We start from the raw sequence: 14,009 nt of genomic DNA, 5'->3' as shown, positions 1-14,009 counted from the left end.
TTTCTCTGTGACACTCTTCTTTCCTGATTCATCTCCTACCTCTTTCCTACATTCCTTCTCAGGCTCCTTTGCTGGATCTTCATTCAAGTTGAGCATGCTAACTGAATGTTTCTCAAAACTCTACCTTGGGCTTTCTTTTCTTCTTTCTCTAAACAATTTCACTTGAAGATCTCATCATCTCTCATGAATTCAATTATCATCTATAACTGATAATTCTCAGATCTATTTATGTAGCCGTAACCTCTCTCCTGACCTCCATTCTCTCATTTCCAATTGCTATTTGATATCTGAAACTGGATTTCCTATAGATGATCAACATGTCTAAACTCAACATGTCTACAAGTGAACTCATTATCCTTTTCCCTCTCCTCCTCCCTTAAAATTACTGTGAGGGCACTATTTTCAATTTAGAAGTCATTCTTGATTCCTTACTCTCTTTCATCCCATAAACCCTTTATGTTCAATCAGTTGCTTAGTCCTGTTGTCAATACATTTTCTTTCCTCTGAAACTGCCATCACACTAATACAGGCCCTGATTACCTCAAATCTGGTGTCCTTCCCCTGGAAGGGACTGTTCAACTAAGTATTCAAGAAAACACTATATTTCTGTTCCAATGTCCAAAAAGTAATAAAATCAGAATTGGCAGCTATGCTAACAAGGTAATTGTAAACAGGTTAAGATGCTAACAATAGCATCAATTTTACCAAGTTGTAAGAAGACAAAGTGTGACAAATAGGTTAGTTGTTCTTTGGCTCTGTCTTCATTTTTTAACCTAAACCATTATGAAGTTCAATCACAAACCACTCAGTTAAATCTGAGTATAATCACTATGCTACATATATTTCTCAGTGAACCCTCTCTTAAAAACAATACAAGTCCCTTATATTCTTATAATAATTCATAGTTAAATTAGATGCAAAAATAAGCCTTTGTTAAATGCAAGGCAATGGGGTTAAGTGGCTTGCCCAAGGTCACACAGCTAGGCAATTATTAAGTGTCTGAGGCCGGATGTGAACTCAGGTCTGCCTGACTCCAGGGGCTGGTGCTCTATCTACTGCGCTACCTAGCTGCCCCTAAAAATAATAAGCCTTTATAAATGTCATTGAGACACTTTAAACATCAAGTACAAAAAAAAATAAAATAATATAAACTCCAACAAGCTCTATTAACAGATAATGATAGTAACAAAAGTGAGAGTATTAGAAATAAAAAATGCTCTTACGTGTTTTCTCTTCATCTTCACTATCAGAAAGAATAGCAGCTTTCCGTTTTACTACTTTCTCTTCTTCCTTCTCTTCATCCTCATCACTATCCATTTTCTGTCTTTTAGGTGCTTCATCTTCACTATCGGAACTGTGAAATATTTTCTCCTCTGGATGGCTACCTGAATGAAGAGAGTCATTCTGTAATTTCCCTTTATCCTGTCTGTTTTCTCCATCACTATCATCTGATTCAATCTTCTGTTTTTTTCTAGAGGAATTTTCATTTTCAGAATCACTGGCATGCGTCTTCTGAAGCCCCTCATTTTCAGAGTCACTTGGTTGGCGTTTTGGTGCCTCCTCATTTTCAGAGTCACTGGCAAGTTTAGGAGCATCCTCAGCTTCTGAGTCACTGGCATGGCCCTTTGGTGGCTCATCAGCCTCTGAGTCACTGACAGGGCCTTTTGGTGGCTCTTCAGCTTCTGAATCACTGGTAGGATCTTTCCTGGGCTCATCAGCTTCCGAGTCACTGGCTGGACCCTTCCTGGGCTCATCAGCATCGGAATCACTGATGGGACCTTTTCTGGGTTCATCAGCTTCTGAGTCACTAGCAAGATCTTTCCTGGGCTCATCAGCTTCAGAATCACTGGCACCACCTTTTCGGGATTCATCAGCTTCAGAGTCACTGGCGATACCTTTTCTAGGTTCATCAGCTTCAGAATCACTGGCACCACCTTTTCGGGATTCATCAGCTTCAGAGTCACTGGCAAGACCTTTTCTCGGCTCTTCGACTTCTGAATCGCTAGTAGGATCTTTCCTGGGCTCATCGACATCTGAATCACTGGCAGGACCTTTCCGGGATTCATCAGCTTCTGAGTCACTGGCAGGACCTTTCTGGGACTCATCAGCTTCCGAGTCACTGGCAGGGCCTTTATGAGGTTCTTCAACATCCGAATCACTATCAACACCTTTTTGAAATTCCTCATTCTCAGAATCACTGGCAGGAAGTTTAGGAGCATATTCATTTTCTGAGTCACTGGCATGCCCATTGAGAGGTTCTTCATTTTCAGAGTCACTAGCAGGCAACTTCTGGGGCTCATCATTTTCAGAGTCACTTGAGGGATGATTCAGGTCCTCATTTTCAGAATCACTTACTGGAGGGTCTGGCTGGTCTTCAGTGTCAGAGTCACTATACTTATGCCTATGAAGATCCTCATTTTCAGAGTCACTAACATTGTTATTTGTAAGGTCCTCATTTTCTGAATCTGTCATATGATTTCTTTTAATATGTCCATCATCTTCTCTATCACTATGATCATTCTGTAAGAGAAAAAAAAAACAAGAAAATCATTAACATTTAAAAGAATTATGACAGCTGAATTTTTAAATTTAACTACATTTTTAAAAATGTAGAATAATTATGAGTTAAAATGCTTATCCTATAGCTGAAAGGAAAACTGCATGTGGAAATGTGCAATTATGAAAAAATAAAAGAATATTATGGTAACTTATAATCTGATGTCTCAAATGGAAAAAGGCAAGCCAGCTCTTAACAAATGAAATATGAAAAAAGCACTAAACCAAAATATTTAAAGCTATACATTGATTTTTAAAGGATCACACACACACACACAAGGCATAGTTCCCTAGCACATGAAAAGTCCCCAAAACCCCAACCAGTCCCACCAAACTATTAAAAGAAAGCGAAGAAGCAACTCTGCCCCCCCCCCAAAAAAAACACCCAATTGATTTTAAAAGACCAGAAAACACACAAATTATTGGTCTCATTTTATAAGTCTCTGGACTGGATTCTGGTTAAGTTCCAGGAACATGTGAATACATGCATCTGCACATGTACAAAAGACAGACTTTCCAACTTCAGATTTTGATTCTTTCATCAGAAAATTGTTTTCTATAAATGTATACTCTTAAAGGATTTACTATATTCTTCTGACTTATTTGGGGGAATTTTTAAAACTTCAAATGAATTTAATTTTATAGTGAAAACCAAAAGAAAAATATGATTCAACTTATACAATCTCATGGGAGCATATTTATTCCAAAAAGCTGGGTACATTCCACCATGAAATGATCCGGACTATATTAAAAGACGAATGAAATGAAAATGATTTTCTCAGAACCCACACTACTGTTAAAAGTTCCCATTTATCCTTACTCATGTGAAAAACTATAACATACAGCATCAATTAATAGAAGAATACAATAGCAATTGCTCCTAATTTAACAATGTGATAAAACATACAAAGCATCTGTTTCAGAAATCCATTTTCAAATTTCATTCAGAGCTTTACAGCATCACTAAAAATTTCCAAATGTTGACAGAAAACATTTCTTCCAAATATACTAAGATGCAAAGAAACTCTATCTTAACTATATCCAAATATGATTGGGAATCCTTATTTCTATAGTCAGAATCAATTTTTCCAAGGATTGGTCAAGGAACTATTTCTAGTATGCCCTGTGTACCATCTGTTCTAATAGATTTATTCAGTTTTGGAAAACCTTATTACCCATTCTTCAAATTCTACCCTCTATTTAAATTTGGCATTTACCTAAGTGAAATATTAGGAGATGAAACATAACCATACTTAGAATAAAGTATGATATTTAAGTGAAAAAATACAATTAATCCTTTCAATCTTAATATGGCTATATTTCATATTTTCATAGTTTAGAGCTATAAAAGGGACCCTTTCACATAAAAATTTTAAATAGTTTAAATAAATGCCCAAATCACATGGCTAACAAGAATAGGAACTGAATTCACAGAATCTAACACCTAATCCTATACTGTTTCCAATGACTCCATAAAATCTGGTCCAACAACCTTTTTAGACATTTCCTATTATTTCCCAACTTCACACATTCTACATTCCAGTTAAAAGTGACTACTAGTTATTCAAACAAACTATACCTTTCCCTACAGGATTGACTCTGTGTGAAATGAACTCTCCACTCCTCCTTTGGCCTGTTCATTTCTAGTTCCCATATTTCCCAATTTTGTTTTGATGTAATCACTCTTTCCTTTGAATTATAACAACTAAAACTTCTTATTGCATTTTTACATTATATCTTGCATTTTATTTCTATGTCCCTAATTAAATGCAGATATTATTTGAAGTAATTTCCTAACACCAAGTGACCAATTCCTTAAATACAAAATGTACTCAATCATTGTGCTACAGAGCTCCCTATTTTAAGAACTAGGAGAGTCAGGAAGATGTGAATTAAAATACAGCCTCACACCTCTACTAGTTGTATGCTCCTGAGCAAGTTACTTAACCCCTATTGGTCTCAGTTTCTTTTAATCTGTAAAAAGAGATGGAGAAGGAAATTGCAAATCACTCCAGTATCTTTGTCAAGAAAAACTTCTGACAGGGTCATAAAGAATTGGACCTGATTGGCTAAGAAATAGAGTGGTGGATCAGTGGAACAGACTAGGTGCATAGCAGGGAACCATTATAGTAATCTGCTGTTTGATAAACCCAAAGAGTCCAGCCATTGGGATAAAAACTCTCTCTTTGATAAAAACTGCTGGGATAATTGGAAGTTAGTACGGAAGAAACTTAGATTAGACCAACACCTCACACCCTTTACCAAGATAGTATCCAAATGGATACAGGATTTAGACATAAAAAAACAGTATTATAAGTAAACTAGAAGATCAAGGACTAGTTTACCTGTTGGATCTATGGAAAGGGGAGCAGTTTATGACTAAGGAAGAGTTGGAGAACATCACCAAAAACCAGCTAGATGATTTCAATTACATTAAATTAAAAAGCTTTTGCACAGATAAAACCACTGTAACCAAGATCAAAAGAAATGAAGTAAATTGGGAAACAATCTTTACAACTAATGACTCTGACAAAGGACTCATCTCTAAAATACACAGAGAACAGAGTCATATTTAAAAAAAAAAAAGCCATTCCCCAATTGACAAATGGTCAAAGGATATGCAAAGGCAATTTACAGTTGAGGAGATCAAAGCAATCCATAGCCATATGAAAAATTGCTCTAAATCACTAATTATTAGAGGAATGCAAATTAAAGCTTCTCTGAGGTACCACCTCACACCTCTCAGACTGGCCAATATGACCAGGAAGGATACTGATCATTGTTGGAAGGGTTGTGGGAAATCTGGGACACTATTACACTGTTGCTGGAGCTGTGAACTCATCCAACCTTTCTGGAGAGGAATTTGAAACTACGCCCAAAGGGCAACAAAAATGTGCATACCCTTTGATCCAGCAATACCACTACTGGGTCTATATCCTGAAGAGATGATGAAAAAGGGTAAAAACATCACTTGTACAGAAATATTCATAGCAGCCCTGTTTGTGGTGGCAAAGAATTGGAAATCAAGTAAATGTCCTTCAATTGGGGAATGGCTTAGCAAACTGTGGTATGTGTATGTCATGGAACACTATTGTTCTATTAGAAACCAGGAGGGATGGGAATTCAGGGAAGCCTAGAGGGATTTGCATGAACTGATGCTGAGTGAGATGAGCAGAACCAGAAAAACACTGTACACCCGAACAGCAACATGGGGGATGATGATAAACCTTGATGGACTTGCTCATTCCATCAGTGCAACAATCAGGGACAATTTTGGGCTGTCTGCAAAGGAGAGTGCCATCTGTATCCAGATAAAGAGCCGTGGAGTTTGAACAAAGTTCAAGGACTATTCCCTTTAATTGGGGGGGGGGGGGAGCAGATTATCTTATTGTCTGATCTTGTTATCTCATACTTTTTGTTTCTTCCTTAAGGATATGATTTCTCTCTCATCACACTCAATTTGGATCAATGTACAACATGGAAACAAATTAAAGACTGACAGACTGCTTTCCGTGGGGGGGGGGGGGAGAGTAAGATTGGGGGGAAAATTGTAAAACTCAAATATAAAATCTTTAAAAAAAAAAAGACTTGGACCTGACTGAAATGCCTGAACAATTTTACTATTAAGACTATTATTGAATACCGGAATGGTAGGATTCCAACAAAAGACCCTGAATACTTACTTCATTGTAAAAATTTTTCAGAATGTGTTGGGATCATGTAGAGAATGAATGGTATCAATCATATGGCAAAGCTATCTGACTACTAAGTATGGGAAAGGTTAAACAAATTTTGGCATATGAAAACAGTATAAGGACTATACTTTTTTCATGCACATGGTCTCCCTTGACAGAATGCAACCTCCTTGAAGGCTGGAACTGTCCTCAGCCACGAGCCCAGTGCCTACCTAGACTGTAGTAGATGCTGTTTAATAAATGCTTATTGATTGACTGAACAAGGGATTAAAAGAGCAGGTCTTCACTATCTTCTATTTCATTTACAAGACAGACATACATTCTACTAAACATGGGAAAGAGGAGAAGAGGAGAGAGGCAAATAATGGAAAAATATGTAACACAAAGGATTAATTCTAAGTAAAACAAACTAAGGATATATAAAATATCTATAGGAGCTCTCTTGAGGAGTAGCAAAACTGTAAGAAATGATGAAAAGGGATAGTTTCAGAAAAAAATTAAGAAGACTTACATGAACTGTAAAATGAACAGAACACTTTATATAATGACATTAGAAATTACAATATTGCAAAACAAACAGCTAGCAGCAGCTAGGTGGCGCGATGGATAGAGCACGGGCCCTGGAGTCAGGAGTACCTGAGTTCAAATCCAGCCTTAGACACTTAATAATTGCCTAGCTGTGTGGCCTTGGGCAAGCCAGTTAACCCCATTGCCTTGCAAAAACAAACAAAAAAACAACTTATACAGTATATGAATGTGATGGAGTCATTCTATAAGAAACCATGAATGGTCAGACTCTACAAAAGCATGGAACAAATTACAGGAACTGATGATGAGCAAGGGGAGCAGAACCAAGAGAACACTGTACACATTAACAACAATCTTGATGGATGCAGCTCCTCTCAGAAGTTCAGAGAGCTAGAAAAACCCTAAGAGAGCTGCTATGGACATGCTATGCTATCCACCCACATCCAGAGGAAGGAAAACAAAACCAGAAATCCTGGAGAGTCTGAATGAATACCACATTCACTTTTTAAAATTTTATCTTGTGTTTTTCCTTCCTATCTCATGGTTTCTTTCTCATCCCTTAGTCCTAATTTCTCATACAGAAACTGACTAATCATTAAATATGTTAAACACAAATGAGTATGTACAATAATCACCAGACTGTTAGCCACTGAGAGGAGGGAGTGGGAAGGGAGGGTGGAAATTTTGCAACTTAAAAATATGCAAAAAAAAGGTGGAAGAATGTTGAAAAACATTCATAGCATACAATTGGAAAAATAAAATATCAATTGGAAAAAAAAATGAAAAAAAACCAAACACCCCAAACAATTTAGGCTTAGGAATGTTTGACCAAACTAATTGCAGAGAAATCATGACGAAACAGGTTATCCAAAAGGAGACTAAGAGTATTGAAAATAATATTTTTAAAAAGACGTTACCAACAAAGAAATTTCTTTTGTTTGATTGAATTAGAGATTTCATTTATCATTCTTTTTCAAAGGAGAGGAAGAAAAATAAAAGGGAGAGAAGCAAGATTTTTGTTTATAAAATATTTATTTTAAAAAATAACAATACTCTGCTAATCCCATAAAATCATATATTCTGGATTTGTTTTTTATTTTTGTACTTCCATATTTCCTAAAGCATCTCTATTGATGTGGCTAGTTTCAGCCATTTCAGTGAATTTTTTCTTTAAAGAAGTTACTTATTTATCACAAATGTATACGTTTTTAGTTAAAAATTAGGACAATTATATTTCATTCTTGAAAATGTTAAATGACTGTAAATATCTGAATTATTACTAATTTTTTAAAAATTGCAGATTTTTTTGGAAACCTCCTCATTATACTTTACTCACCAAAAGGGAACAGTGTTGAGAAATAGAACAGATATGATATTTTTAACCCAGAAAGATTAACTTAAAATTCACATATTTCTCCCTCAAATGAAGCAAAAAGATTACAGTCAGAGATGTTTCTTGAAGAATCATCATGGAGAACACTAAGTATAGTTCAAACTTGTATTAGTTGGTGATGGAAGCACTAGAAAAACTACATTTGCAAAAATGTCACTTGACGGGTGACTTTGAAAAGACTAGCTACCTTGGGTATTGAAGTTCGTTCTTTGGTGTTCTATACTGAGAGGTCCTATTAAATTCAACATATAGGATACAGTTGTCCAAGAGAAATTTGGTGATCTGGGAGGTGATCAATAATCACATCCAATTTCAGTGTACCATTATAGTTTTATGTAACATCAAGAATTACATTTAAGAATATACCTAACTGGCATAGAATTTGAGATGAGTCTGTGAAAATCTCTCTATAGTATTATATATAGTAACAGTAGATATTATAGACAGAAAAGTCAAGGTGAAATCAACTGTCTTCTATATAAAGAAGAATCTCTAGTACTATGATATTTTAGCTAAATATAACTACAACTTTGAGAAGTCTTTTCTTTGGCTTGCTAGAAAACTTATTGGAGACCATAATTTAGAGTTTGTTGCCATGGCCTGTTGCCATGGGTTGCTCTTATACTTCAGGGTTAACCATGAATAGTATAAGCAGGGTTTATAGAATGCTCAGATAACTGAGCTTCCTGATGAAGATGATTTATAAGGGAATGAAGATAGAGTCCACATCAGAGGGCTAGTTCTGTAGGCAACTGTCCTAGATATCAGGGGTTTAGCTTATTTATCTTGATCACATAGTTGGGCAGAATTAAGCTTTAAGCGTTTGGGATGATGAAGAAGATGATGTACTTTGTGGTGAATGTAGCGGGTGTGTGTGCGTGTGTGTGTGTATGTGTGTGCGTAGCCTTTCCCATCACTTTTTCATTTTTAATTTAAATTTTATATCTAATAAAGCTGTATAAGTGAATTCTTAACCTTTGTTTAACATAAGCATTTTAAAACCTGTTTTGTGTAAGTAGAGTAGATACATACCATGTTACTATTTAAATGGCCATCACAAATTTTAAAAGTTTTTTTAAAGTATTTCAAACTTTATTTACAATTAAGCTACACTTGAGTCATCACAAGAAAATGGACATACTAAACTTAGTGTCACCACTATTAGATAACTGATCACAATTTAGTAATGTATGAGAGTATATAAAATTTAGACAATAAAGCTAAGTTTTTCACACTATCAAAGCAATATAGCTAAAATAGCTTGTGGAATGAAGTTGAGGAAAAAATAATTACATGACTATTTTTCTGTGTATAAACTGTCAATAAAATTTAATGTGTATGGACTGAGAATCGATTTGAATTCAACTTTTTAAAGACATAATGCTAACATATATGGGAATGGTGAGCTCTTTTTAAAGGACCACACTGCTCAGCATCTGATGTGGAGAAGAGGCAAGAAAAGGTACCCTAAAAGTTGCATGCTTACCAATCGGAGCCTGATTACCAGAGCAGTTAGGGATCCCACCCTATACTTACATGTGGACCACTTGTGCCCTATCTGTGGTAGGGCATTCTGAGCTCATATTGATCTAATCACTACTGTAATCTACATACTGTAACTTGATTCTAACATGGTGATGTCATTTTGGTCCTCTTCAAGAACTGACAACCACAAACAAACAAACAAATAAACAAGTAGATAGCTTAAATAACAAATGAGTGAGTGAATAAGTGAATGAATGAATAAGTAAATAAATAAAAATAAGCAAATAAATATATTTGTGTATGTGTATATTCATGTTTTAATAGGTGGCTTGAGGTGATTATAGAAACAAGCTAGATGTTTCTCCATCTCTGATAAGCTTTAAATGAACTCTAGGCAATGTATCTTTGTTGGAAAGGAAAAAATCAAGACATAAGTCATTAATGAGATAATGCTGTGATGACTGTCACTGGAAGGTGAGAGAATGGATCATCTTCGGTGATATCTATCTTAACTGAAGCCTTGGAATGAGTTTTGATTATATAATTGTGAAGCATTCAGTCAATAATAAAAACAAAGGCAGAACAAATGAAGCAAGAAGCCTGATTATATAATTTATTTCTATCATGAGCCTATGTTTACTGAGTATGTGAGATGTGATGCATCTTATGCCAGTTGACATGTTGATTCAAAATTTATTTGCATATAATTTATTGAATAATTATTGTCATATCATGTCAGTCTTGTGAATTTGCCATGTTGGACTTGCTTTCAGATTTTTTTCTTCCAATGAGAAAAGTGGATATATTTATTCAGGATTGGACTCAAAGCGATTAAATAATTTTTGGACACTGATAATTTAAGCACTGATGTTTTAATTCCTCCTCCCTCCACACTCAACCCCAGCCCCAAGATGGTTTTGAACATCAAGAGTTACACTGTTTGGAAAAATTGTACTGCAAAGATTAAAAAGTATGTTTAGCAAGAGAAAAGTGGAAGGAGAACAGGAAGTTATATTCAGAGATGATATGGCTCTTAGTGTTATGATTTTAAGAATTGGTAAAGAAAATTAGGTATAAGAAGTTTATTAGAGTTGAAATTAAGGTATTATGGATTGTTATAAAAGTCCCCAAGAATGGTGAAAGTTGAGCTAGTTATTAAACAATCCCTGGAAAAATAATGGGGAATGACCTGGAAGAGATCAATGGATGACAACATCACAAATTAGGGAAAGTGTTTCATAAGGAGACTGGACAGACTCCAAATGGGAAAAGGTCTTTAAGAGCAAAGGCCTGGCTGTTCTTTTAAAGTAGATCATGGTTATAAAGCTAGAAGAGATCTCAGAGGTCACCAACTAGATAAAACAAGTGCTGGTCCAGGGATGTCAAGTGACTTGTTCAAAATCACAAAGGCAATAATCAAAGAATAGCCTCCAAAGGAGCTGGTTCTAATGTCCTCTCTAATGTCTTTATTAAAATAAAATGGAAGCAATAGGATTTGAAGTCTGACAATATATCAGTTTGTTAAATAGAGAGATGGGTCTTCCAGAGAGCACAGCTGATTAAGTTAGGAAATATGTGAAGAAATGGTTTAGAATAGGTTCATTGATAAATAGAACAGGCAGGTTCAGTAAAAAGCAAGCTGTTATACATGTGTAAAATGTTCTCCAATACATTAAGTAGTTTAAGATTTTTTTTTTTTAGTTTTTGCTAGGCAATGGGGTTAAGTGGCTTGCCCAAGGCCACACAGCTAGGTAATTATTAAGTGTCTGAGGCCGCATTTGAACCCAGGTACTCCTGACTCCAGGGCCGGTGCTCTAACCATTGAGCCACCTAGCCACCCCAAGAAAAATTTTTTATACATTTTCATTATAAATACGAAATTGGTCTACAAATAATAGAAAATTTTATAGATAAAAGCAGTATTTGGCTAAGGAAATGGAAGTTAAATACTTATTGTAGGGGAGGCTAGGTGGCGCAGTGGATAGAGCACCGGCCCTGGAGTCAGGAGTACCTGGGTTCAAATCCGGCCTCAGACACTTAATAATTACCTAGCTGTGTGGCCTTGGGCAAACCACTTAACCCCATTTGCCTTGCAAAAAAAAAAAAACACCCTAAAAAATACTTATTGTAATAACTAAAGCAATTTTCCCGAGTAATTTTTTTTAATATCTCCTATTCTTTACAGACTTGAAAATTTTCATCTAGTCTTTTACATATTGACCAGTATCTTAAAAATGATGCATCTAGGGGTGGCTAGGTGACACAGTGGATAGAACACTGGACCTGGAGTGAAGAGTACCTGAGTTCAAATCCGGCCTCAGACATTTAATAATTACCTAGCTGTGTGGCCTTGGGCAAACTACTTAACTCTATTTGCCTTGCAAAAAAACCCAAAAAGTTAAAAAAAAATGATGCATCATCTGATCAAAGTTTCCATAGCTTTGAGAAATTAGGATTATTCTCAATTTTTGTCTACAGAATGTTTTTAGATGGTTATGTAAATGTACACAGAATAAAATTACATTCCTTTAAAATATCAATCTAAAGGAAAAATATGGAATATTATTGAATAATTATTCAAACACAGTGCTGAGTAAATTAAGGCAACAAGGTGAACAGTGTCTTATTGCTGGGTCTTATTTTCCTTTTCTGACTCTCCTAACTTGAGTAGAAAACAGTAGGTCCCAAATTCAATGGTGGGCATTATCAATCTAAGGACTGATAAAAATTATCAGCCTAGTTTCTGGGGATCCTTGGACATTCCAGTTCAAGAAAGATTATTAGTTAGAAATCAGTGCAACTTTGGAATTTGGTGCTTACACCTCAAGGTGAAATGATTATAAAAGGCCAAGTTAATCCGCCCATCACAGTCATTCTTAACAATTTTGATTTTAATCAGGGGTTTTTTCAGAAGAGGAAGTTGCTTGGATATTAGTTCAAAATTCTAGCTATTGGTAGTGTTTTTGAGGGAGAGGAATGAATGCAGAAGTTAGAACTAAGAAATGTTTTAATGGCATATGTAATCACTGGAAATGCAATTCCACTCTCTTCATTATTCTCCAGTCCATTAAATTGGAATACCCTAGCCTTCTGATTCGTCCATAAATGGTTTCCAAAGCAAGGCTATATCATGGCCTGATCCCAATGAATTATGTGTAAATGACTAATCAGAGAGTGTGAAGACGGTCTTACTGTACCCTCTCAAGGATAGTTAATCATGAAGTTCATCTATGAAACAACCATACCCACTCAGCTATACAAACTCCCAAACTTTTTTCTCTTCTGAGCCAGCCATTTTTTACCATTCAGAAGTTATAGACCACTACCGGGTATCCAGAGCAGTAGCTACAAAGGTGTCATTGGGAAAAATGCCCCTCTCCCTGTACCTACTCCATTTCACCTCACTGTGTGACAGGAGCCCTCTGGAAGAATGGGTTTAGTGCTCTAAGGTAGTGACCAGTGAGTTAGATAAGACCTCTGCCTCTCCTTCTTTTCACTGGGGAAAAGAAAGTAACAGCCCTGGTATAATTTGCATCAAGTTACATAATTGTACTATCATCCCAAATTTCCCTATTATTGTAAGTCAAAGTCATCACCATCATCCATCCAGGTTCAAAACCTCAAGTGTTTTTACTCCTCTGAACCCAGTTGGCAAACATTGTCTTCAACATTTCTAACACACATTTCTTCTCTATTCATATAGCAACATTCTGGTTCAGATCCAAATCACTTCTCCCCTGGGCTATTGCACCGGCCCTTTTAATTGGTCTCCCTGCCTCAAGTTTCTCCCTCTTCAATCCTTTACTCAGCTACCAAGATAATTTCCCCAAAATGAGAAATGAATGTCCTGACCATGTTAATCCCTTACTATTCAAATTCTAGTGACACCTAATTGACTCTAGGATCAAAAATTACTGCCTGTTATTGTATAAAATTTTTATTTGTGTAAATTTTATAATGTACACAAGCATATGAAGGGTGGTAGTACATGCATATTATATATAAGTAAATATACACAATATACACAAAGAGGGATGGTATATTCAAAAAATGTTTACTAATGGAGCACTTTCCCTATTCCACCTCCTCAAAAAAAATCTAGAGACTATTATTCTATATCTGCAAATCATCATTTCCGGCCCTGCCATTTTGACCAGTGCCATATCTCTATTTTTTTTTGATTTTTGTAAGGCAATGGGGTTAAGTGACTTGTCCAAGGTCACACAGCTAGCACATATCAAAGAATCTGAGGCCGAATTTGAACCCAGGTCCACCTGACTCCAGGGTCAGAGTTCGCTTTGCCACCTAGCTGCCCCCCTTTTTTTAACTAGAAAAAAATATACATAACTTAA

General features: G+C 35.8%; 1 protein-coding gene and 1 pseudogene across 2 annotated transcripts in view; one reads left to right on the top strand and one right to left on the bottom strand.

The window, feature by feature from the left end:
* Positions 1-14,009, bottom strand: part of IWS1 (interacts with SUPT6H, CTD assembly factor 1) — a 40,642-nt gene that overhangs the window by 16,296 nt on the left and 10,337 nt on the right. For both annotated transcript variants that reach the window (XM_074214929.1, XM_074214930.1), the window contains exon 3: positions 1,224-2,520. In XM_074214929.1, the coding sequence (XP_074071030.1) occupies positions 1,224-2,520 (1,297 nt within the window). The remainder of the gene's footprint in view (positions 1-1,223; positions 2,521-14,009) is intronic.
* Positions 7,630-8,878, top strand: LOC141508165 (GTP-binding nuclear protein Ran-like; annotated as a pseudogene).

This window comes from Macrotis lagotis, chromosome 1 (assembly GCF_037893015.1).
Source record: "Macrotis lagotis isolate mMagLag1 chromosome 1, bilby.v1.9.chrom.fasta, whole genome shotgun sequence".
Classification (NCBI taxonomy): Eukaryota; Metazoa; Chordata; class Mammalia; order Peramelemorphia; family Peramelidae; genus Macrotis; species Macrotis lagotis.
Note: the sequence above shows the minus strand (reverse complement) of the source record. Positions and strands in the feature narration are given on the sequence as shown.